At 39.1% G+C, this 21,941-nt stretch overlaps 1 protein-coding gene across 2 annotated transcripts in view; it reads left to right on the plus strand.

Annotated features, from left to right (window-relative positions):
* Positions 1 to 21,941, plus strand: part of ACSS2 (acyl-CoA synthetase short chain family member 2) — a 52,938-nt gene that overhangs the window by 21,701 nt on the left and 9,296 nt on the right. The window contains exons 4-14 of one of the 2 annotated variants that reach the window (XM_060772366.2): positions 142 to 245; positions 980 to 1,052; positions 2,063 to 2,138; positions 2,800 to 2,914; positions 10,724 to 10,762; positions 15,064 to 15,201; positions 15,432 to 15,602; positions 15,998 to 16,131; positions 17,336 to 17,468; positions 18,887 to 18,943; positions 19,576 to 19,656. In XM_060772366.2, the coding sequence (XP_060628349.2) occupies positions 142 to 245; positions 980 to 1,052; positions 2,063 to 2,138; positions 2,800 to 2,914; positions 10,724 to 10,762; positions 15,064 to 15,201; positions 15,432 to 15,602; positions 15,998 to 16,131; positions 17,336 to 17,468; positions 18,887 to 18,943; positions 19,576 to 19,656 (1,121 nt within the window). The remainder of the gene's footprint in view (positions 1 to 141; positions 246 to 979; positions 1,053 to 2,062; positions 2,139 to 2,799; positions 2,915 to 10,723; positions 10,763 to 15,063; positions 15,202 to 15,431; positions 15,603 to 15,997; positions 16,132 to 17,335; positions 17,469 to 18,886; positions 18,944 to 19,575; positions 19,657 to 21,941) is intronic. The other variant, XM_060772367.2, reaches the window with a different exon arrangement.

A 21,941-nucleotide genomic window follows, 5' to 3' on the forward strand; every position in this document is an offset into this window, starting at 1 on the left:
TCCATGTTCAATCTTTAATGAATTCTGATATTAAAGTTTATTCTTGCCTTTTGCTGTTTATGCATCATTTCTTCTGTTGGATTACCAGCGTACAGGGAAAATGGCTTAGTGGCATATAAACCTCTTCTTTCTCTTCCATAGGTGTGAAGAAAGGAGACAGAGTCTCTATCTACATGCCAATGATCATTGAGCTGGTGGTGGCCATGCTGGCATGTGCCAGAATTGGAGCAATTCATTCCATTGTGGTAAGAAGGAACAGTTAGTTTAATTCTAAGGAGTTTTCTTGTGTATCACAGTCCCTGATTGAAATGAACAGCAATTTTAGTATATGGTTTTTGAAAGAAGGTGGCTGCTTTCCTTGTGGCTCTGAATTGCTTTCTGGTTAAATTGCCATATAATCTGACTGTTGTGAGGATAAATGTTGGATTAGTTCCTCCCCCCCCCCCTTTTTTTGGGAAATAACATTTGACTATAGATTACTAAAGTGATGTGTGAACTCCTTTGTACACTGATTTGTCAGTATCTGTATGTTTGCCATATCCCCCCATTAGCATTGGGAGGCTGGCGGGAACCACATATTGTAAGCATTAAAGGGCTCACAGAACCACACATTGCAAGAGATGGTTAGTAGTTATGGCGAAACTGGCTTTCAGTGAAGCTTGTATGCAGTTATAATAAATAAATACATAAACAAACAAACAAATTTATTTATAGACCACCCTATCTCCCCGAAGGAACTCAGTGCAGTTTCCAACAAATATGGCAATCATTCAGTGGCAAAAGAAAAACCACATAGTTGCTGATTTTCTCACCGAGGAAGTCCTGATAATCTTCTAAAGAACTTTAAGGCACATTGGAAACATTTTTTGAAAAATCATTTTGACTACTCCATCGGAAAATTGCAATTTATTGATTTTGTCTCCATTCACATTTATGAGCATAATTCAGAATGCCACATGCTGAGTTTGTGGTGTTTTAGTTTGCAGGTTTCTCAGCAGAATCCCTTTGTGAGAGGATCCTTGATTCCCACTGCTCCCTTCTCATCACTGCAGGTAAAACAGCACTTCCGTATAAACTACAATACTTCACCCATCAAGGCAAGCGAATGGCAACTTTTTATATTCTTCCTCTTTTCAGAAAGAGGAAGGAGCAGCTACTAGACAGGACATAACATATGAGGGAATAAGTCACAATTTCCTGATACAACTATTATCAGTGACCTGTGATACATGAATGTAGCTATTCTTCTAATACTTTATTTGATGGCTTTGGTTACAGCAAGCTGTTAGAGAGTCATGAGGATGAAATTAAAGAATTAACTATTTCTTGCAACATTGCACTCTATATGTGTCTTACTAGAATGTATTTTCTATCTCTCATGGTAAAAGCCTTTGACCTGACATTTTCCCCATTTCTTAAGGTAAACAAAATCCCAAACTATTTATGATGAACTAAATCCCTTACGCAACTTTCCTTGATATTAATTTTAAGGCTTCAGTTCTATGCATACTAAATACAGAACTTTTCTCTGAGTAGACTTGCAAAGGATTGCATTTTTAGTGCTATGTTTCTCATGTGGCTTGCATCTTCATGTGGCTCTAGCTCCAAATAAATAGTGAAATCAATGTATTTCAACATCTTAGAACTCTACTGTTGGAATTGCATCTTCAGAATTTCGTAACACAACGAATCAAGATCTCCATACAATTCCCCAGCCAGTTGCTTCATAATGTTCTGTGAAGTTTCTAGGATGCTGTTATTAGACCTAAAACACTTACATTTTGTTTTGAGCATTCTTCAAGGATGCTTTTGAGAGTATTGCTTACTTTTAACTTTGACGCCTTCCCATTTCCAGAAGTTGTTTTACTGAATGCTGTTTGCTTTGTTGATACTGTTATTACTTCAATCAGTCTTTGATTTAGCAAATATTTTCCTTAATTTAATTCCATTGTTTGTAGTCCATTTACATTAAGTGAATTCCTCCTTTTTCTTTTTGTGACCTTCAAGTACTTGACAGGCTGATCTAGTGAACCAGTTCAACCATTCACTTGCTGTTTTGTAGATGCCTTTTATAGAGGTGATAAGCTGATTAACCTGAAGCAAATAGCAGACGATGCCTTGCAGAAATGTAGAGACAAGTAAGTTTAATCTCTCCAGGAAAGAAGGGGGTTCCCATTGGTATTTTTTTAATTTTGTGTAAGTTGAAATGTGCTATAATTGTGGTCTTAAAAATAAAACAACATTTCCAAAACAGAAGTGTACATACATAAACCTGGAGACAATGTGCAGTTTAGATCTGTTCCTTTTGAGAAATGCTTGTTTTTTTCCTCCTAAATAATCTAGTTTGGAACTTTATTTTTCACATTTTCTTTCTTTTCTGGTGAGGTGCTTTGAAAATGAAAATTGGTTGCTTCCCAAAGCCGCTGTTGATTTAAGATACCTGTTCCAATTGGGACCAGACTCAGAAGAAAATATTCAGCAATGGAATATTATGTTTTTCAGCATAACTTAACCTCTAGAGCAGGCATGGGCAAAATTCAGCCCTCCAGGTGTTTTGTGCATCAACTCTTACAATTCCTAACAGCATACCAGTTGCTAGGAATTGTGGGAGTTGAAATCTTAAAACACCCTGCGGGCTGAAGTTTGCCAATGCCTGCTCTAGAGGTTAAGTTATGCTGAAAAATACTCTGTTTATCAGCTTTTTGTAGGGCTGGACAGCTGTGCTTCTTCATTTCCTGAACAAAGTAATCTAAGATCTATTTGCTTTATGTCCAGGCTTCAGTTCTCCTCTTCTTTTAGGGACCACCCTTTGCGAAGATGCATTGTGGTCAAGCATATAGGAAGAGAGGAACTGGTACAAGATGGGCCAAGCAGCAAGTCCCCACCACTAAAAAGACTCTGCCAGAGTGTGCAGGTAAGTTTCCTGTATTAAACATGCGAAGGAATCATTCCTGGAACACTTTCTCTGAGAGACAGAGAGCTAATTGTAGTTTTCTGATTCTTTGGAAAGAGGATATTTAGAAAATTAGCAATTCAAGACTAAGTCTATATTATATTTAGAAAATCAAGTATCATTTCAATCATTCTGGGGGCATAGAGAAATGCCCCCTTTATGTGGCTGTTGAGAGTTTTATATGTAACATGTTTGGGTACCCACTAGCCAGCCATCAGTGACACTCCCTGGGTAGTTATTTTGATGTTACTGATGAGAGGAGACAAATAAGTTTTATGATTCTTATGTGGTCCTTTAACAAACAACATAAAAGCAGAAAACTTGAATAAAATACTTTTAATATATTAAATACCAACAATATAGTCAAAGACAGCTGAACCTTAGTTGCATAGTTAGCAAATATACAACTGTAAATGCTATCAAGTGTTTTGTTTAATCCTGTTAGATCTCTGTGGAAGTAGCAGGATTCGTTTATATCTTTCCTTGAATCATGGGGCATAGTTCTCTCTTATGTGAGTAGCAAATTGTAGTAGAGTTGGATAGCCGCTTTGTCAGCATGTGTGATGAAACTGAAAAACAAGGTATTTTCCTCACTGTGCTCTGAAACTAGTACCTTGAGGGTTATTTCCAGAAAAGCACACAGAATGGAGATCGTACTTACTATTACTGTACTTAATTCATTTTCTTTACAAGATATACATTATTCTCTCCACATTTTAGGCACTGTTGTTCATTTTCCTTCATTTTCATTTTCCTTCATTTTCATTTGTAGGGCCCTCTTTTAGATCTGAGAAGGCCTGGACTTACTAGCTTGAATATAGCTCTGAGAATATTTTTCCTGTGTCCTGTTAAAATCTTCTAGAATGGCATTACGTTGTAAAGTCATGCTTTCTTTGACCATTCACTTTTCCCACTCTTGCTTGCACATGTGACAAATATCATATTGATATATTCTTATTTCCATTGTCATTATCTCATACCAATTAATAAGTATTTCCACTGCCCTTCTCAACTCTATGCTGCTTTATTCATATCAAGTGGTAACTTGTTTCCAATATTACCGTTGCAGGAGAATAAGGTTCATATATATAGAGAGAGGGGGCGGGGAGGGTTCTTGTTATGCCCTGGGAATTGGTTCCAGCCTCCGCCCTGGCTGTAGCTACTGAAATCAGTGGATGCTCAAGACCCATTAGTAAAATGGTGTATATAATGGCAAAATAAAGGTTTGAATTTTGGAGGGTTTTTTTCAAGCTATGTATACAGAATCTGTAGGTATGGAGAGCCAATTGTATGTACTTCCATTATTGTTTCCAGGAGCAAAGAGTTCCCTGAACCAAGCATCTTTATTGGAGGCTAGACATTGGAGGCTAGAAAGAATAATCACAGATTTTCCGATCCTCATGAATTTGGTCTGTGACTGCAAGATGGTTTGCACTTGGGGCCTTTCCCTCACAAAAAAAGAACATGCAAAGAAGAACTATCTTTTTCTGTAAATATATATATATATATATATATATATATATATATATCAATATGCAGAAAACAATGCATTTTATGCAAACAGATTTCTTGCAGAAAGGTTCTGATATAGTAAGTTATTAGAAATGACTTGTGCTTCCAGGCAAATATCAAATCAGCAAAGATTTACATTCCAACTAGAGATTATTCCTATGGAGATAACATGGTCACAATCCCATAAATCCAGGCAACCCTGTACTACTGACTATCACACACACACAATCTGTCTGTCTAGTGTTAATAATGGTCAGAATAGAAGTGGAAGTTCTTGCTGTTTATTGTGGCCTAGTTCTCACTTAGTTAATTAATATGTATGAGTCCACTGCTAGAGACTTCAAGAGCTGTATATATATTTGGTGTGTTTGTATGTGTCATATAATTAATCTTCTGTAAAAATAAAATTCACAAGACTGATTTCAGAGTGAAAAGCTTCATCAAAGCTTTCTCCTTAACAGGCTTAGGTTTGTATTAGTTCTATTAGTTTGAATTGGAAAAAAAATCCCATCTTCATTTGTAGATTGAAGTGATGTGGTCTAGAGGCATTTTTTTTTGTTCAGACTTTAAAATTATAGTATTGTATTGTGATCTGGATGGAAATCCTCTTTATTTTTAACAAGTGGAGTGCAACCATTGCTTTCCATGTTTTCTAACATTTAAAGGCTTTCTGTGTGGTTGTTGCCCCCTGAAATTAGGGTTAACAGCTAGATGGAATGGATTCACATGATTGACTGCCTACCTAATGTGGCTTTTAAAATGCACCTTCATGAGATATAGCTACAGAAAAACTACCCCCATGATATAGCTATAAATTACACAGCCATATCCTTGTTGACATTTAGCTTCTTTAGATAAAGTTATCTGCCTTATGTAATAGTTACCAGTGTCTCCAGCAAATGATCACCGCCTTGTCGGGGCGCTGGAGCTTGAGCACCTCAATGATGTCATGAGCGAAACCGTGAAGGGACACCCAAGACGGGACGGTTGTGGCAGAGAGGTCAGACCAAGCGTGATCCCTGGGGAAGGCAATGGCAAACCACTCCAGTATCCTTGCCAAGAAAACTAAATGGACCAGTACAACCAGAGATATGCCGGTATGCCATTGGAAGATGGGACTCCCAGGTCGGAAGATGGCCAAAATGCTACTGGGGAGGAGCAGAGGATAAGTTCAACTAGCCCCAGATGTGATGACGCAGCTAGCTCAAAGCCGAAAGGAAGGCTAGCGGCCGACGGTACTGGAGGTGAACGACGAATCCGATGCTCTAAAGATCAACACACCATAGGAACCTGGAATGTAAGATCTATGAGCCAGGGCAAATTGGATGTTGTTATTGGTGAGATGTCAAGACTAAAGATAGACATTCTGGGGGTCAGCGAACTGAAATGGACTGGAATGGGCCACTTCACATCAGATGACCACCAGATCTACTACTGCGGACAAGAGGAACATCGAAGAAATGGAGTGGCCTTCATAATTAATAAGAAATTCGCTAAAGCAGTGCTTGGATACAACCCAAAAAATGACAGAATGATCTCAATTCGAGTGCAAGGAAAGCCTTTCAACATTACAGTGATCCAAATATATGCCCCAACCACAGCTGCTGAAGAAGCAGAAGTAGATCAGTTCTATGAGGATCTGCAGGAACTACTGGATAATACACCAAAAAGAGACATTATTTTCATTACAGGAGACTGGAATGCCAAGGTGGGAAGTCAAATGACAACTGGGATCACAGGCAAGCATGGTCTGGGAGAACAAAATGAAGCGGGACGCAGGCTGATAGAATTTTGCCAGGAAAACTCGCTGTGTATAACGAATACTCTCTTCCAACAACCTAAAAGACGGCTTTACACATGGACCTCTCCAGACGGTCAACACCGAAATCAGATTGACTACATCCTTTGCAGCCAAAGGTGGCAGACATCCATCCAGTCGGTGAAAACAAGACCTGGGGCTGACTGTAGCTCAGATCATGAACTTCTTATTGCCCAATTTAGAATAAAACTAAAGAGATCAGGGAAAATACACAGACCAGTTAGATATGATCTCACTAACATTCCTAGCGAATATACAGTGGAAGTGAAGAACAGATTTGAAGGACTAGATTTAGTAAACAGAGTCCCAGAAGAACTATGGACAGAAGTCTGAGACATTGTTCAGGAGGCGGCAACAAAGTACGTTCCAAAGAAAAAGAAAACCAAGAAGGCAAAATGGTTGTCTGCTGAGACACTGGAAGTAGCCCAAGAAAGGAGGAAAGCAAAAGGAAACAGGGATAAGGGGAGATATGCCCAGTTAAATGCGCAATTCCAGAGGTTAGCCAGAAGAGATAAGGAACTATTTTTAAATAAGCAATGCATGGAAGTGGAAGAAGACAACAGAATAGGAAGGACAAGAGACCTCTTCCAGAAAATTAGAAACATTGGAGGTAAATTTCAGGCAAAAATTGGTATGATAAGAAACAAAGATGGCAGGGACCTAACAGAAGCTGAAGAGATCAAGAGAAGGTGGCGAGACTATACGGAAGATCTGTATAGGAAGGATAATAATATTGAGGATAGTTTTGACGGTGTGGTGAATGAATTAGAACCAGACATCCTGAGGAGTGAGGTTGAATGGGCCTTAAGAAGCATTGCTAACAACAAGGCAGCAGGAGACGACGGGATCCCAGCTGAACTGTTTAAAATCTTAAAAGATGATGCTGTCAAGGTGATGCATGCCATTTGCCAGCAAATATGGAAAACACAAGAATGGCCATCAGACTGGAAAAAATCAACTTATATCCCCATACCAAAAAAGGGAAATGCGAAAGACTGCTCAAACTTCCGTACAGTGGCCCTTATTTCTCATGCCAGTAAGGTAATGCTCAAGATCCTGCAAGGAAGACTCCAGCAATACATGGAGCGAGAGTTGCCAGATGTTCAAGCTGGGTTTAGAAAAGGCAGAGGAACGAGAGACCAAATTGCCAATATCCGCTGGATAATGGAGAAAGGCAGGGAGTTTCAGAAAAACATCTACTTCTGCTTCATTGACTATTCTAAAGCCTTTGACTGTGTGGATCATAATAAATTGTGGCAAGTTCTTAGTGGGATGGGCATCCCAAGCCACCTTGTCTCTCTCCTGAGGAATCTGTACAAGGACCAAGTAGCAACAGTAAGAACTGACCACGGAACAACAGACTGGTTCAAGATTGGGAAAGGCGTACGGCAAGGCTGCATACTCTCACCCAACCTTTTTAACTTGTATGCAGAACACATCATGCGATGTGCGGGGCTGGATGAATGCAAAGCTGGGGTGAAAATTGCTGGAAGAAACATTAACAACCTCAGATATGCAGATGACACCACTCTGATGGCCGAAAGCGAGGAGGAGCTGAGGAGCCTTCTAATCAAGGTGAAAGAAGAAAGCGCAAAAGCCGGGTTGCAGCTAAACGTAAAGAAAACCAAGATTATGGCAACAAGAATGATTGACAACTGGAAAATAGAGGGAGAAACCGTGGAGGCCGTGACAGACTTTGTATTTCTAGGCGCAAAGATTACTGCAGATGCAGACTGTGGCCAGGAAATCAGAAGACGCTTACTTCTTGGGAGGAGAGCAATGTCCAATCTCGATAAAATAGTAAAGAGTAGAGACATCAGACTGGCAACAAAGATCCGCCTAGTCAAAGCCATGGTATTCCCTGTAGTAACCTACGGATGTGAGAGCTGGACCTTAGGGAAGGATGAGCGAAGGAAGATAGATGCTTTTGAACTGTGGTGTTGGAGGAAAGTTCTGAGAGTGCCTTGGACTGCGAGAAGATCCAACCAGTCCATCCTCCAGGAAATAAAGCCCGACTGCTCACTGGAGGGAAAGATACTAGAGACAAAGTTGAAGTACTTTGGTCACATCATGAGGAGACAGGAAAGCCTAGAGAAGACAATTATGCTGGGGAAGGTGGAAGGCAAAAGGAAGAGGGGCCGACCAAGGGCAAGATGGATGGATGGCATCCTTGAAGTGACTGGACTGACCTTGAGGGAGCTGGGGGTGGTGACGGCCGACAGGGAGCTCTGGCGTGGGCTGGTCCATGAGGTCACGAAGAGTCGGAGACGACTGAACGAATGAACAACAACAACAACCAGTGTCTTTCTTGTGCAGTAAGGCTGTAGAAAGGAATGTGGAAATCTGAGTTGGTATGTAAATAAATTGCCTTTTTGAAGTCACCCTATATTGGTGATATCTTTCCAGTCCTATTTCCCTGCCTCCTACAGCCTCTCCTGTGGAAGCTATTTATTCATTGGATTTCCCCCGTTTCTTCTTCCACAAATAGAGCTCAAGGCAGACGCCAGGATTTCAGAGTAACTCTTAAGACAGTGCAGTTTTTTTGTAAATAAGGATAAGAAGAAGCTCTCTTGTCAGGCATGTAGCCGGGGGGGGGGGGCCTTGAGGGGCTTCACCCCCCCCCCCCGAAATTCTCATGGTGGTTCGCGAAAAGGCCTTACTGGTGCAACATTTAAACTGTTACGTTTATTCATATCATGATCTGATCACCATACTCAATATATCCCATATGCATGGGGTTATTGGGGTAACGATACAAAAGGTTTGCTAGGGTAGACCCTCTTTCACTCAGACTCAGCCCCCCCCCCCCCCCGAATCAAAATCCTGGCTATGGGCCTGCCTCTTGTTTTGTGTTTTTGCTTAAAAAACAGATTGTGCTCGCAAAAGGATGAACAATTAGTGTTTTTCCACATTTTCATTTATTATAAATGGTAGAGACATTTTCAGAGGGTACTCATTTCTTTGGAAATACAGAGGGAGAGCACCTATAAGAAGTTTGCATTAACTAAAAAGGGTCTCTCTGTGTGCATATGTCACCACACTGAGAGTCAGCATTGTATGTGGTATGATAAAGTATGTTTGCATACTACCTTCTATCATTCTACATCCGTATCAGTTCTTTGTATCATCAGTGTTCCATCCTTACTTCATAAAGAATCTGGTAAGGAAGTGCAACTGAAAAATGGAAATGGGCATCTGAAACAGATATTTTCAGCTTTATTACCACTAATAATGTTGGTACAGAGGATTACTAGTATCATTGCAGAATTACATCACTTGTTGGCATATCCAGCACTTCAATCAATCAAGACTTCGTTACAGTCCACTTGTACACCAGTCGGCTAAATAGAATGATCTGTATTGCCAAATCCTATTGTTCATAGCTCCACCATTCTTTTTGGGTGTGGTGGGCAAAGGTCATCACTGCAATGCCTTACTCTTTTAGTAAAGCCTGAGGCCCTTTCTACACTGTCCTTATATCCCAGGATCTCATCCCAGGTTATCTGCTTTGAATTGGATTATATTGAGTTTACAATGCCAGATAATATGGGATAAGAAGATAATCTGGGATCAGATTCTGGGATATAGGACAGTGTAGAAGAGGCCTGAGATATACTAATGCAAACAAAGTGTAAGATAAAAACGATACTTTGAATTAAAACACAGGATTCCTCTAAGTACATTCTTAACATTTTGTTATTGTAACACAGAGTCCTTTCCCATTCAGCGTCAGTTCTGGTTTCCCAATTGGGAGTTTGGGATCTTTGTAGATCTACCACAGATCATGCAAGATTTTCTAGTAGATTCACATATCCATCTGTTCATTTCTGTTCTAGGACTAGACCTCTGCCAGCTCTGTGTGTGCATTTTGTGTGGGTTAAGCGAAGTGCCTCAGACTTATTGAACAGGAACGTGATGGAAGAGCCAGTAAAGTTTTGTAAACAAATGGGGTTGCTACTTGATTAGGGAAGTGACAGCAACCTTTGTCCTTTTTTGATGCAATCTACAGTATGCAAAATAAATATCTCTGTTGGGACAAGGGTGTTTGATGGCTTTATAGCACCTCCACAAGTGTTGTTTCCTAGCCCTTTAGTTATGTGTTACCTTTTTTGTTTGTTCATGGCAGGGTCTTCTGTAAGACTCTCCATCCGGAAGCTGATTGGCAGAGTAATTTCTTAAAGCAAGAGGATGACCTGCATTCACACATGCAGGTGGCCCTGGTTTCTTTCCATGGGATGGCAAAGCTCTGGAGTAGAGCCAGCTGAGAAGACTATTGTGGTCCTGAGACTTTATTTTGTATTTCAAAAGGAGAGCTTTTCTGCCATCCAGCAGCTGTCCCTGTCACTCGCTTTTCCTTGCCAGCATGGTATTAAATAATAGCCCAGTGCATTTTTTCTGCTTTTCAAACCTCATATCCTCTCTGTATGGATTTTTAACAGGAGAAAAAGACTGAGAGCTCAAAGAAAGCCCATCCTAAGGTATTTACTGTGTAGCAGAAGCTTTCTTTTAGCATTTCTCTGCTCTGCTTCCCCTTTCCAGCACTGCTGTCCTCTCCTCCTAGTCTGCTCTTTCTCTCTCACTGCACGGCGATGTGTGGCCTTTTAACTCCAGTACTTGCATGTTAGTCATAGACCTCACTGTCCCAAGTGGTGGAAGGGGAGTGTCATGCAACATGCCACCAACTCGGGTTTGTTGGAGTGGGACAGTGACTCTGTTGTAGTAGCACTAACAACTTTTAGTGTCTCTTGTATTTACCTAAAGTATCATTAGAATTTTCTCCACCAACACACAAAGGCAAACAAAAGAAGAAAAAGGAAAAGGCATGTGTCAGAGGAAATCTGGGCTTCTAAATAGAAATATTCCCTTAGGAAATGACTAGATCTGGAACTGCCAGCTGAGGCCTTGAAATTGTACAGCATGTTCACGCTCAATGGGTTGATGCACCTTTCATGGGTTTTGTTGTTGGATCCATGCCATCAATTGAAACAGCTTTGAGGACTCGTGGAGTGGCCACACTCATGCTTTTGTCCTAATAGTTGAGCCAATTTCTTTATTTCACAGGTATATAAATAACCATTTTTGTTTGTTTGTATGAATGGTCTGAAGTTTACATCTAGGCTTATTTATTTCACTCTTATTTACTAACAAACCATAATCAGATTAAAATAGTTGCCTCACTATTTCCTTTGCAATAAAGTTGTCTTAAAAGGTGATTTTTATGGAAATAGTAGTTTTGCCATCTGCTTTTTTATCCAAACTGATAGGAGTTATTGCTAAACACAATTAGTTTTTTACATTTGTTGATTATAGCTTCCAAATATAATTAATAACACATTCCAGAGTTCTTACAATTAAGTCTGAAATATACTTGTACTCTGTTTTGCATGTTCTGGAGATTTGTCTTGGTAGTCTGGCAGTTTTCTCCAAAAGTCCTCAACTCTTCAGTATCACTGTATTACAAATCTGATAGAGAACCAATTTCTGCTGCCAGAATATCTTTGGTATTCTCTCATCTCTACTGCTTCTTTCCAGCTGTCTTGTAAGCCATGACAGATAGACACAAAGCTGAGGTGAAGGTTGGCATTATAGAGTAAAGGAACAACTAAAGTTCCATGAAGAGGTAAACTTTATGGAACTTCATAGGGTGACAAAGAAGGGCTTCAACAGAAACTATTGTTGGTAAAGGTGGATCTGAAAGAAGTCCAAGAAGGTGGTTCTTCACAACAGCCAACTGGAACTGCAGAAGGAAACTGGGGCTTTGTAAAATGAAAGTGGTTTCCTCCTCAAGTAAAGGAGAACATGAAATAGGAGAAATACTGCGGTTGGTAGGGTTGCACAGCAAGATCAATGTCTGAGACCAAACAAGATTATACGTCCAGCACCACAGGTGCTCAGAGGGTGGTTCCAGACCAGCAGCATCAGCAAAAACAGATGAAGTGCCTCAGTGAGACAGCAGCCTTCTCAAATTGCATCATAAAGTTTTCTGCAAAGGAACAGCTATGGATCAAGAACCAGACTGGAAGGTTTCTGTTCCAGCATAATGTATTGGCAATAGTATCTTCAACAACTATCCCAGGTGGCTCCTCCATTTATGTTAAGCCAAGTTGTTACTGTTGAAATAACATTAGTTCAGGAACTCATAAGGCCCTGTACTATTGTGAATGAACCCTATCATCTCCATCCAGTTGTCTAGAATGCAAAATAATGTGTGCCCTTTAGCCAAGATGTAGTAAATATTACACTTTTGCAGTCTTTTCCTCATGGGCCATGCATTTAAAACAACTTTGGTTTCTTTTCTATACTCCCATAGTGCTCCAATATCAGGTCCATAAATCAGCCTGAATAAGTTAATTAATTAATTAATTAATTGGGCCTTGCCTACCAATCTGTAATCAAGCAATTAGTGTTGACAGAGATTGCCAAACATTTTCATGAAGAATGAAAAGCCTATAAATGAATAGCTAATATATTGATACAATATAGTGTAATGCAGGTGTGATATGAATGTAAACAATAGCAGTATTTGGTTATACCTGACAGCAATATCATGTTCCTAAAGAAGCATGTTCCTAATAGCAGGACTTAAGAATAAGATTCTTACATATTCATGCTGTACGTGTTTTAGTATTAATTACTATTCTGCATGAGTTGGGGTGTGTGTGTGTAGTATTTCTTGTTCTATAGTGTTATAATTCACTATAGTGTTGAATCAGTCAGTCCCCCCCCCCCCCCCAAAAAAAAAAAAAAAAGGAATGGTAAGGGATATCATTTCCCTTTCAAAGAGATGACTTTGTGACCTCCTTTCTAAAGTTTTATGAGTGTTTGCACTGAACATTAAAGCTCATTTAAAGGTGGTACGAAAATATGAGAGATATGTATGAGGATATCCTGTTCCTGATAGCAGGTAGTTTTGCACCTTGCACAAACTTTCCACACCATCTATTAAAGCAAGTCAGGTTTTGCTCTGTTGACTTGATGCTATCTGCTGTCAAGTCGACTTCGACTTATGGTAGCTTATGACAACTTTTTACCAGCAGCTTTGCTTAAGTCATTTTTCATCTATGCATTCTTAAATTCAGCTAAAATCAAATGCATTTGTTTCCTTTCAGGAAGATTCCTTTGTTTCTTTCTTGGTTTTTTTTTAATTAATTCAGTTTATTAGAATCAGTTACACCCAAACTGGAGTTTGTGCTACTGCCTTATTTTTATTTTTATTATTTTTGGTATATAATAATCAGATGTAACCATGAATGAGACTGGAATAAAATACCATATATACTAGGGCAGTGGTGACAGCCAGGGACTTTCACTTCCCCTGAATAAATCCAAGGAGCCCTGTCCTGAGCCTGCAGGGTAACTTTCTGTGTTCTTATGGATATGTCTTGATAGCAGAGTTGCAGTTCTGTCCTGCTAGAACAGTGGTTCTCAACCTGGGGTCCCCAGATGTTTTTGGCCTACAACTCCCAGAAATCTCAGCCAGTTTATCAGTTGTTAGGATTTCTGGGAATTGTAGGCCAAAAACATCTGGGGACCCCAGGTTGAGAACTAAAATGTGGGATGAATGCTGGAAGAAGTGAGGCTATATAGGTGCTTACTGGACTGTAGACAGGCCTTTAGCATTTTAGGCCAGAAGATTATCTTCATGGCCTAATACAGTCATCACAAATCTGGTTGATTTGCATCATGTTGGCCTATTATTTGACCTGAGTGAAATGTAAAGCATAAGTGCTTGCTTTATACATTTAATTTACGTAGGAAAGCATACAGATATGCATGTCTCTGCATGCAAGCACCAAAGCTTCTAGTGGTCTTGTTGTCCTGCCAGTTAGAGGGTGGTAGTTCTTGGACTAACTGAAAGTTGAACATTAGAGTTGTTTTAATATGTTGGCTAAGACTGAACTACAAAAACGGGGAAGTTCCTGCCTAGTTGATTTTTTTATATATTTTTTTGCTTTTATGCTTGCCCTTTACATTTAAAATCTTTAATTTGAATCCTCATGTGGTAGTCTCTGAGCCTCAGTGTATACATGTATTCATGCACACGCACACAAGTGTCCAATATGGACTGATAATAGTGTTCAACTATGTAGATTTTTTAAAATTTTACATATTTATATATCCTACTTTCTTACCATAGTTGTTCTCAGTATAGCTAATGTGAATGAAAACACCACAAGAAAATCAAAACAACTGACAATAAATGTTGTACAAGTCACTGTTGTTTGGATTACAATAAGACATTGTATGGCAGATGTATAGAAAGCACATGATGAAATGATATCATCTACATCTGATATCTTCAGCTGCTGATTGGTTTTGCCTTGCTAAAATGAGGAGCTGAAATGCATGCTGTCATTGTTGCATGTTTTTTTTAGAAGCATTTGGTTTTCCAAAACCTTCTTGACTGCCATGCGGGCATGTCCTTAGATTTTCCTCGAATGAGTATTTGTGTGCTTTATAACTACAATATAATGGCAACAAATTGTAGCAAATTGGATGATGCTAGTGTTGGTAGAAGAAGCTGGGCTGGTGTTAGGGACACAACCCAAATGAACGAGACCTTTTATTAAAATCTGCTGAAGATTCTTCTTGCTGCAGCCAATAAGGAGGAAAATTACGCTAAGAGGGGAAATGATATATGTATGGCTTTACTTCAGAAGACAAAATAGTCCACAGGTTCTGACGGGAGAGTCTTCAGCTAAGGATCAAGAGCTCCGGGACATTTATCCAGTTTCTCTGACTTTAAATATTATGATTTTTACTGTTTGATTTTCTTTAGGTACCTTGGGATCCAGAAGTTGATGTTTGGTGGCATGATGTTATTAAAAATACCAGCAAGGAGTGTGATCCTGTCTGGTGTGATGCAGAAGATGAATTATTTATTCTCTACACCAGTGGGTCAACTGGGAAACCCAAGGTAAATCGATTTCCCTTTGTTTGAGTGAAATGCAATGTGATTGGTTATCAAGTTATTTACTTACGTTTCCTGCTCTTATTCTGCCAAGCTATTCATATATTTGGCCAATACTAAAATGTTTGGGGAAATACATGGTGGTGGTATTTCTTCCTCCACTGACATTTTCACAAAACAAAAAACCACACCAAAACCCTAGTAGTTCAGTGGATTTCCTGTGTTCTGTGTTTCAGGGTGTTGTACATACGATAGGTGGATATATGATTTTCACTGCTGCTACCTTTAAATATGTGTTCGATTACCATCCAGAGGACATTTACTGGTGCACAGCTGACATTGGATGGATCACCGGCCATTCCTATCTCACATATGGGCCTTTGGCAAATGGAGCAACCAGTGTCTTAGTGAGTTCTGTGATGAAATGTTGTCATGTGAAAAATAGAACTAAAGAAGTTTTTGTCATCTTCATACTTCAAGTCTGAATATCCCACAACATCTGTGTGATGTGCAATGAATGACCTCATTAATACGAAAGTAGCTAAAGTATTTGATTGGAAATGAATGTGGTTCCCAAATCCATCTTTTGTATTATGGTTCAGGGCTAATTAGAACAAAGGAAAATGTCTTCTTGATCTAACAAGTCAGCCTTCTCTTCTTTCTACTTCAGTTTTGTTAAGAAAGCATCTGGTCTAAGCACCATTGGTGGGCCATATAAGCATTGTAGGGTGGGGGGAAATATGCCATGTGCTAGACGTAGCAGTGGTGGGAACCCATTTCAGTAACTATATCTTCTACACAGTTTGAAGGACTTCCCATTTACCCAGACGTTGGCCGTATGTGGAACATCATTGACAAATACAAGGTGACCAAGTTCTACACAGCACCCACTGCCATCCGACTCCTCATGAAGTATGGAGATGAGCCTGTTAAGAAGTAAGCATGGTTTTTGCAGCATGGAAATTCAGAACTGGAACTGAACATGAAGTAAAACAAACCCTGTGCTCTTGTCAGGAAGAGTGGGTTTCTGGGAGAGGGAATGAAGCTTGGTGGGGACTCATTGCTTTCTTTGCACGTTAGTGGCTTCTGGAAAATGTCTGAATATGTTTTAGAGAGCTGCACTTATAGTTGTTTGTTCTTGACTGTGGCAATTGCAGTATGTTAGAAATTTATTGACTATAATTTGGCAATCTGAGCAGTGTATTGGACAGCCTGCCTCCTGGTTGTGTCATTTATAGTTAGAACATGACCTTATGATTTTTAAAAATTTTGCTTATACTGTAAATTCCCTCTATACTCATGTATACTTTCTAGAAATTTTAGTCAAAAAAATCAACCCCAAAACCTGGGTCAACTTATCCATGGAGCATTTTGAGTTCGATTCTTAACTCTTATCAATAAAGGAACCACCTCCTTCTCATGGCAAAAAACAAGGGCTTAGTGCATCCGGGGAGAACCTTTAAAAAACCTCTCTTCCCATTTCTAGCCTTTTTGAATGCCTGGATGGGGAAAGGGTTGAAACCTCCATCTCTCAAGATGGCATTGGTGGTCTTCCCCCCTTGGTTGAATAATTTCCGAGTCATTCACAGGTTATATCAACATCCATAATTATGACCTCAAACCTGCCCTCAACTAGTACAAGAGATGGACTTATACATGAGTATATATGGTACACTGATCTTGGAAGACTATCCTACTCGGACAACGAGGGATCGCCTAAGTAAGATAGATGGTCGTGGTTAATTTTTCTTATGTTTTATTGTTAATACTTTGGATTGATATTTGTATGTGTCAAATCTTTGTGATCCCATCGTCCCTCCCACCTGCTTTCTGGATGTAGCTCACTGGAAGAGCATGCCATTTGAATGCAAATGCAAGAAGTTGTGTTCATTTCTCAGCATTTCTGGTAGCCAGTTTTGGATTGTGGAGAGCTTTTGGCTATACTGAGCTGTAATCAGAATCAATATATGACATTACTCTTTGGTGACACATACATACTCTGGATTCCTGGAAATATCCTTATGTGTTTACCAATTATCTCTTGTGTTGTATAGCATTAGCCTTAAAAGGCATGAAGCTGGAGATCAGTTTTCTGTTTGGAGGTTCTCTCTTTTGAAATCCACTTTCCTTTTTGTGACAGATACAGCAGGAAGTCCTTGAAGGTGCTAGGAACCGTCGGGGAGCCCATAAACCCTGAAGCCTGGCTCTGGTACTACAAGGTGGTTGGTGAAGAGCGATGTCCTATCGTGGATACCTTCTGGCAGACAGAGACGGTGAGTTTTTTGCTACTTCTCTGCCTTCTGAATAAATTATTTGTGTGTGTGTGTGTACATGCTTCTGTATGTGCATGCATACGTGGCACATTTAAAGCATTCTCTTCTCATTCTTCTCATTCTTTGGATGTTGAGCTTTCACCTACAAATTTACTATAAGTATTTTATTACACAAGTGCTCTTCTTACAAACTTGCTATGGGTGTGTTTTATTATGCAAGTGTTCTTCCTTGGCAATATATTCATGTCATCTAGCAGAACTGTGAATTAAAAAAATATAAAACAAAAGGTTTTTATATACATTTTATTATGTTGCCATGACTGCTTTCTGGTTCCCCCAAATGGCCAATTCAAATATTACATGTAGGACATTCTGAGAAAAAATTGTGAAAGGCAAAGTTTTTTCTCCTGGGTATCGTGCAAGACAGCGATCCATGGGACCCTTCATTTTCCCCACGTATTTTTTCGGACTGAGCCACCACACACATGGAGATTAATGAGATTAATGAGTAATCATTCAGTGGATAATCCATTCTACTGAAAAATCCTGAATTACATCTCTCGCTGTTAAAAGCAACTAGTAACTTAATTCCATGTTGCTACTGCTTAGCTTTACTGCCAAATGTGTGGCATTATTTATTTTTCAGCTCCTTTTTTGCTTATTCAACATGGTGCATTGTGATAGAAATAATAATTTAAAGGAATAAAACCTCATTGAAATTTCCATTACTTGAAGAGAGAGGGTCCTCTTGGAAATGGATGAAAAGGGAGCTTCCTCTCTGTTTTAATTTTCCCCTTCTGTTCTACAAGTGTTAATTAAAGCACCATATTTAAAGTAACAGATTTTCTGAATATAAGCAGCTCACTTAGCTCCTGTTGATTGTATTTTACATCCATTGATCATGCTGTCTCTTGCTATAAGTAGGTCAAAACAAAGAGCAATTTCTTTGGATAATTTGGGATTATTAATGCATGACAGAAGATGATGTTTTTTAAACTAAAAAGATGTGCTCTCATCTGAAGTGTTAAATTCTTCTGCGTGCTTACATGAGAAGAACAGCATATAAAAGAGGAAAGCACTGAAAATCATTGGGGTGTCTCAGTTTGGTCCAGAGTCTGAATTACATTTTTGTTACAGAGATAAACCTTTTTTTCTTGTTAACTTTGCTAAGTAATGGGCTTTATGACCATCTAAAACCTCACTAAGCCTTAGGTTTTGAACCTTTTCTTGTACATTTCTTTCTCAGCTTTAGTCTTATTTTCTTTTGTCAATCAATAAAGCTTACATTATTTCAGGACCTTAATTCATCCTATACATGGAAACAGAGCTCTTTGCTTAAGCTAGATGGTGAGAGCATTGCTGTTCTCTTTAGAGGAACATTTTAGTGTACTCATTGTCTGCTTGGTTTACTCCTGCAGGGTGGCCATGTGTTGACTCCACTCCCTTTTGCCACACCAATGAAGCCAGGCTCAGCTGTAAGTACATTTCCTCCTTGTTCTCTCCTGTTTGTGCAGGTTTTCTTCCTGATGACTCAAGAACTGATTCTAGACTTTAGTTCTGCTAACATCTCACAAATAATCAGATAGCTATGAACAGCAGCATTGTTTGTGTTCTCTAAGGGAGGTTGAGGAACCTGTGGCCCTTTGGTTCCCATCAGCTCATAATGCCTAGTTTTCAAAGGGAGTGAGATTTAAATTCCAACAAAATCTGAAAGCCCACTGGAATATTTTTTCTAAGGCAACATCAATTCAGAGCAACAGTGTCTAGACCAGTGTTTCTCAACCTGTGGGTCCCCAGATGTTTTGGCCTTCAACTCCCAGAAATACTAATAGCTGGTAACTGGCTAGGATTTTTGGGAGTTGTAGGCCAAAATACCTGGAGACCCACAGGTAGAGAACCACTGGAGATGAAGAGAACTTTCCATCTTGAAATCCATCTTGAATGCCAATCAGAATCTTTAGACATAATTTGAGAGCTGTGGAAATTTCTTAGGTGAATATTTTGAGGGCTATGTTAATCTCTGGGCTTAAGTAACCATCAGTCATGGGGAGAATTTATTTTTCATTTTCCACCTACTCAAAATTCTCTTATAAATATTTCTTGGCAGACGTTTCCCTTCTTCGGAGTGGTCCCTGCAGTGCTGGATGAGTCTGGAGAGGAGCTGGAAGGAGAAGCCGAAGGTTACCTGGTAAGAAAAAGCTAAATCTCTTGCTGTATAAACCCAGGCAATAGAGTTTCATTGATCGCAAGAGCCTCCTTTGGCAAAATCTGAGCACTGAAGATCTTGCTCTTAAGTGAGTTTCCCTGCTGCGAGACTTTGTTCTGCACTGCATAACTTGTTCATACTTTGAGGATTAAGATGGAAGGTGATGTTTTGGACTGAACTTGAAAAAATGCCTTACTATCAGTTACTGGAGACTGGCTTTGTTTGGCACAACATTTCTAGAGAAGTAGCTCAATTACTCTTGCCAAAGGCAAAAGTCCAGCATGATACATATATTTTTCTTTTTACTGCAGCAGAATAAATATATTTTGTGTAGGGACTACTGTGTCAAGGATTATATTTGGAAAAGTACAACAAAGGGATTCCCGCCACCGTCCAATCAAACAGTGAGCTTGTGGTGGGTGGCAACAAAAAGCAACAAATATCGGGATATCTAGTTACAGATGCTCCATATCACAGCTGATTTTGCTCAGTTTGGCACTATAGAGTTTGAGCCAGGCTCAGATCAGATCATATTTCATGAAAGCTTGGAGAAGTTGCTTATCTGGCGTACAACTCCCAGAATCTTCCACCCAGCATGATTGGTGGATTTTAAGCATTGTAGTCCAAAAAGTAACAATTGCATTCCAATTCCAAAAGGTAACAATTACATTTCTCATGGAGAGTGAAGAAGATTTGAACTATTTAATCAGAACAGATATTGCCTAAGATTTGCAAGTACCCCGCTTTCAGTTACCTTTGGGAAGATAAAGTGGGGTATAAATAATAATAATAATAATAATAATAATAATAATAATAATAATAAGCAGAATCAGCAGTATAGAACCATAACTGGAGAATGGAGTAGTGCTCAGAATAAAGTCTCAGTGGCTATAAAAAAACACTTTGGGAAAGGTGACTGATTTGCTTGGACACTCTCCAAGTTCTTGGTCTGATCACTACATTTCTGTTTATGAAAGATGATGCCATTTTGTCTGTTCATATTGCAGAGGGGAAAGCAAGTTGCATATGAAACCACTGGGCTATTCAGAGCTTTGGTTGTGGTTTCAGTGCAGTGATCTAGTATTACTGACTCCATTTCCTATTGACATAAGCCTTTCAGAAAATTTGACTCCAGTTTCTTTGTTGCTTTTCACTTGAGATCTCATTTAGAATGTTAGTTTAGTATATTTTTGTAAATGTAATTTTCCATTGTATTTAACTTTTACACTCATGACACAAATATTTGGGTTTTATTTTTTTTGTATTCACATGTTTATGCATTCCCCCTTTTATTTTTTTATTGTATTGTGTCATGTCACTGTCAGCTGCCTTTAATCTCTATGGGGAGAAAGACAGGATGAAAATACTACTACTACTAATAATAATAATAATAGTTTTACTAATACTTAACAAATAAACTAACATTTTATGTAACTATTTCAGGACCCCCCCCCCCCCAAGAAAGTTAAAGGAGATATCTGGTTGGGAGGAAAACTAAATAAAGCATAAATATCAGTTTAAATATTAACAAAGTAAACGTTTCCCCTGACATTAAGTCTAGTCATGTCCCACTCTGGGGGATGGTGCTCACCTCCATTTCTAAGCTGAAGAGCAGACGTCTGTAGACACCTCCAAGGTCATGTGGCCAGCATGACTGCAAGGAGTGCTGTTACCTTCCCGCAGAAGCGGTACTTATTGATCTACTCATATTTGCATGTTTTCGAACTGCTAGGTTGGCAGTTCAAAAACATGTGGGAGCTCACCCTGTTTCCTGGATTCGAGCCATCAGCCTAAATACTACATTGATACAAATTTAGCCTTTCCTAGGTAATTGTTTTTTTCTGAAAAATTTGTTAATATAAGACAATGACATCAAATTCTTTTATATTATTTAGATTATTAAGTAATTGGGGATGAAAGCCCCAATGACACTATGTAACAAAATTTGAAACATTTTCTGTTCCTGGTTTTAAAGTGTTATTCCTGTTTAATTGTGCAGTAGTTACTTTGAAAGTAGTTGTTATACTCCAGAAACTTTGTTTTTGTGGCTGCAACAAACTGTCGAATTGGTTGAGATTTGATGAGATATTTATTGAAAAACTATAGCAAAGGGTGCTGCAGGATGCCCTGCAAAAACTTTTTTGTATTTTAATAAACCTTTTTCATGTTTTTATAATAGAACCAATTAGGATATGACATTCATAATCCAGGAACAAAAATTGTGCTAAATAGTGTAATCGTTTTCTTGTGCCTGACATCTGGTGACC

The sequence above is a fragment of the Anolis sagrei genome, chromosome 4 (genome assembly GCF_037176765.1).
Source record: "Anolis sagrei isolate rAnoSag1 chromosome 4, rAnoSag1.mat, whole genome shotgun sequence".
NCBI classification, from domain to species: domain Eukaryota; kingdom Metazoa; phylum Chordata; class Lepidosauria; order Squamata; family Dactyloidae; genus Anolis; species Anolis sagrei.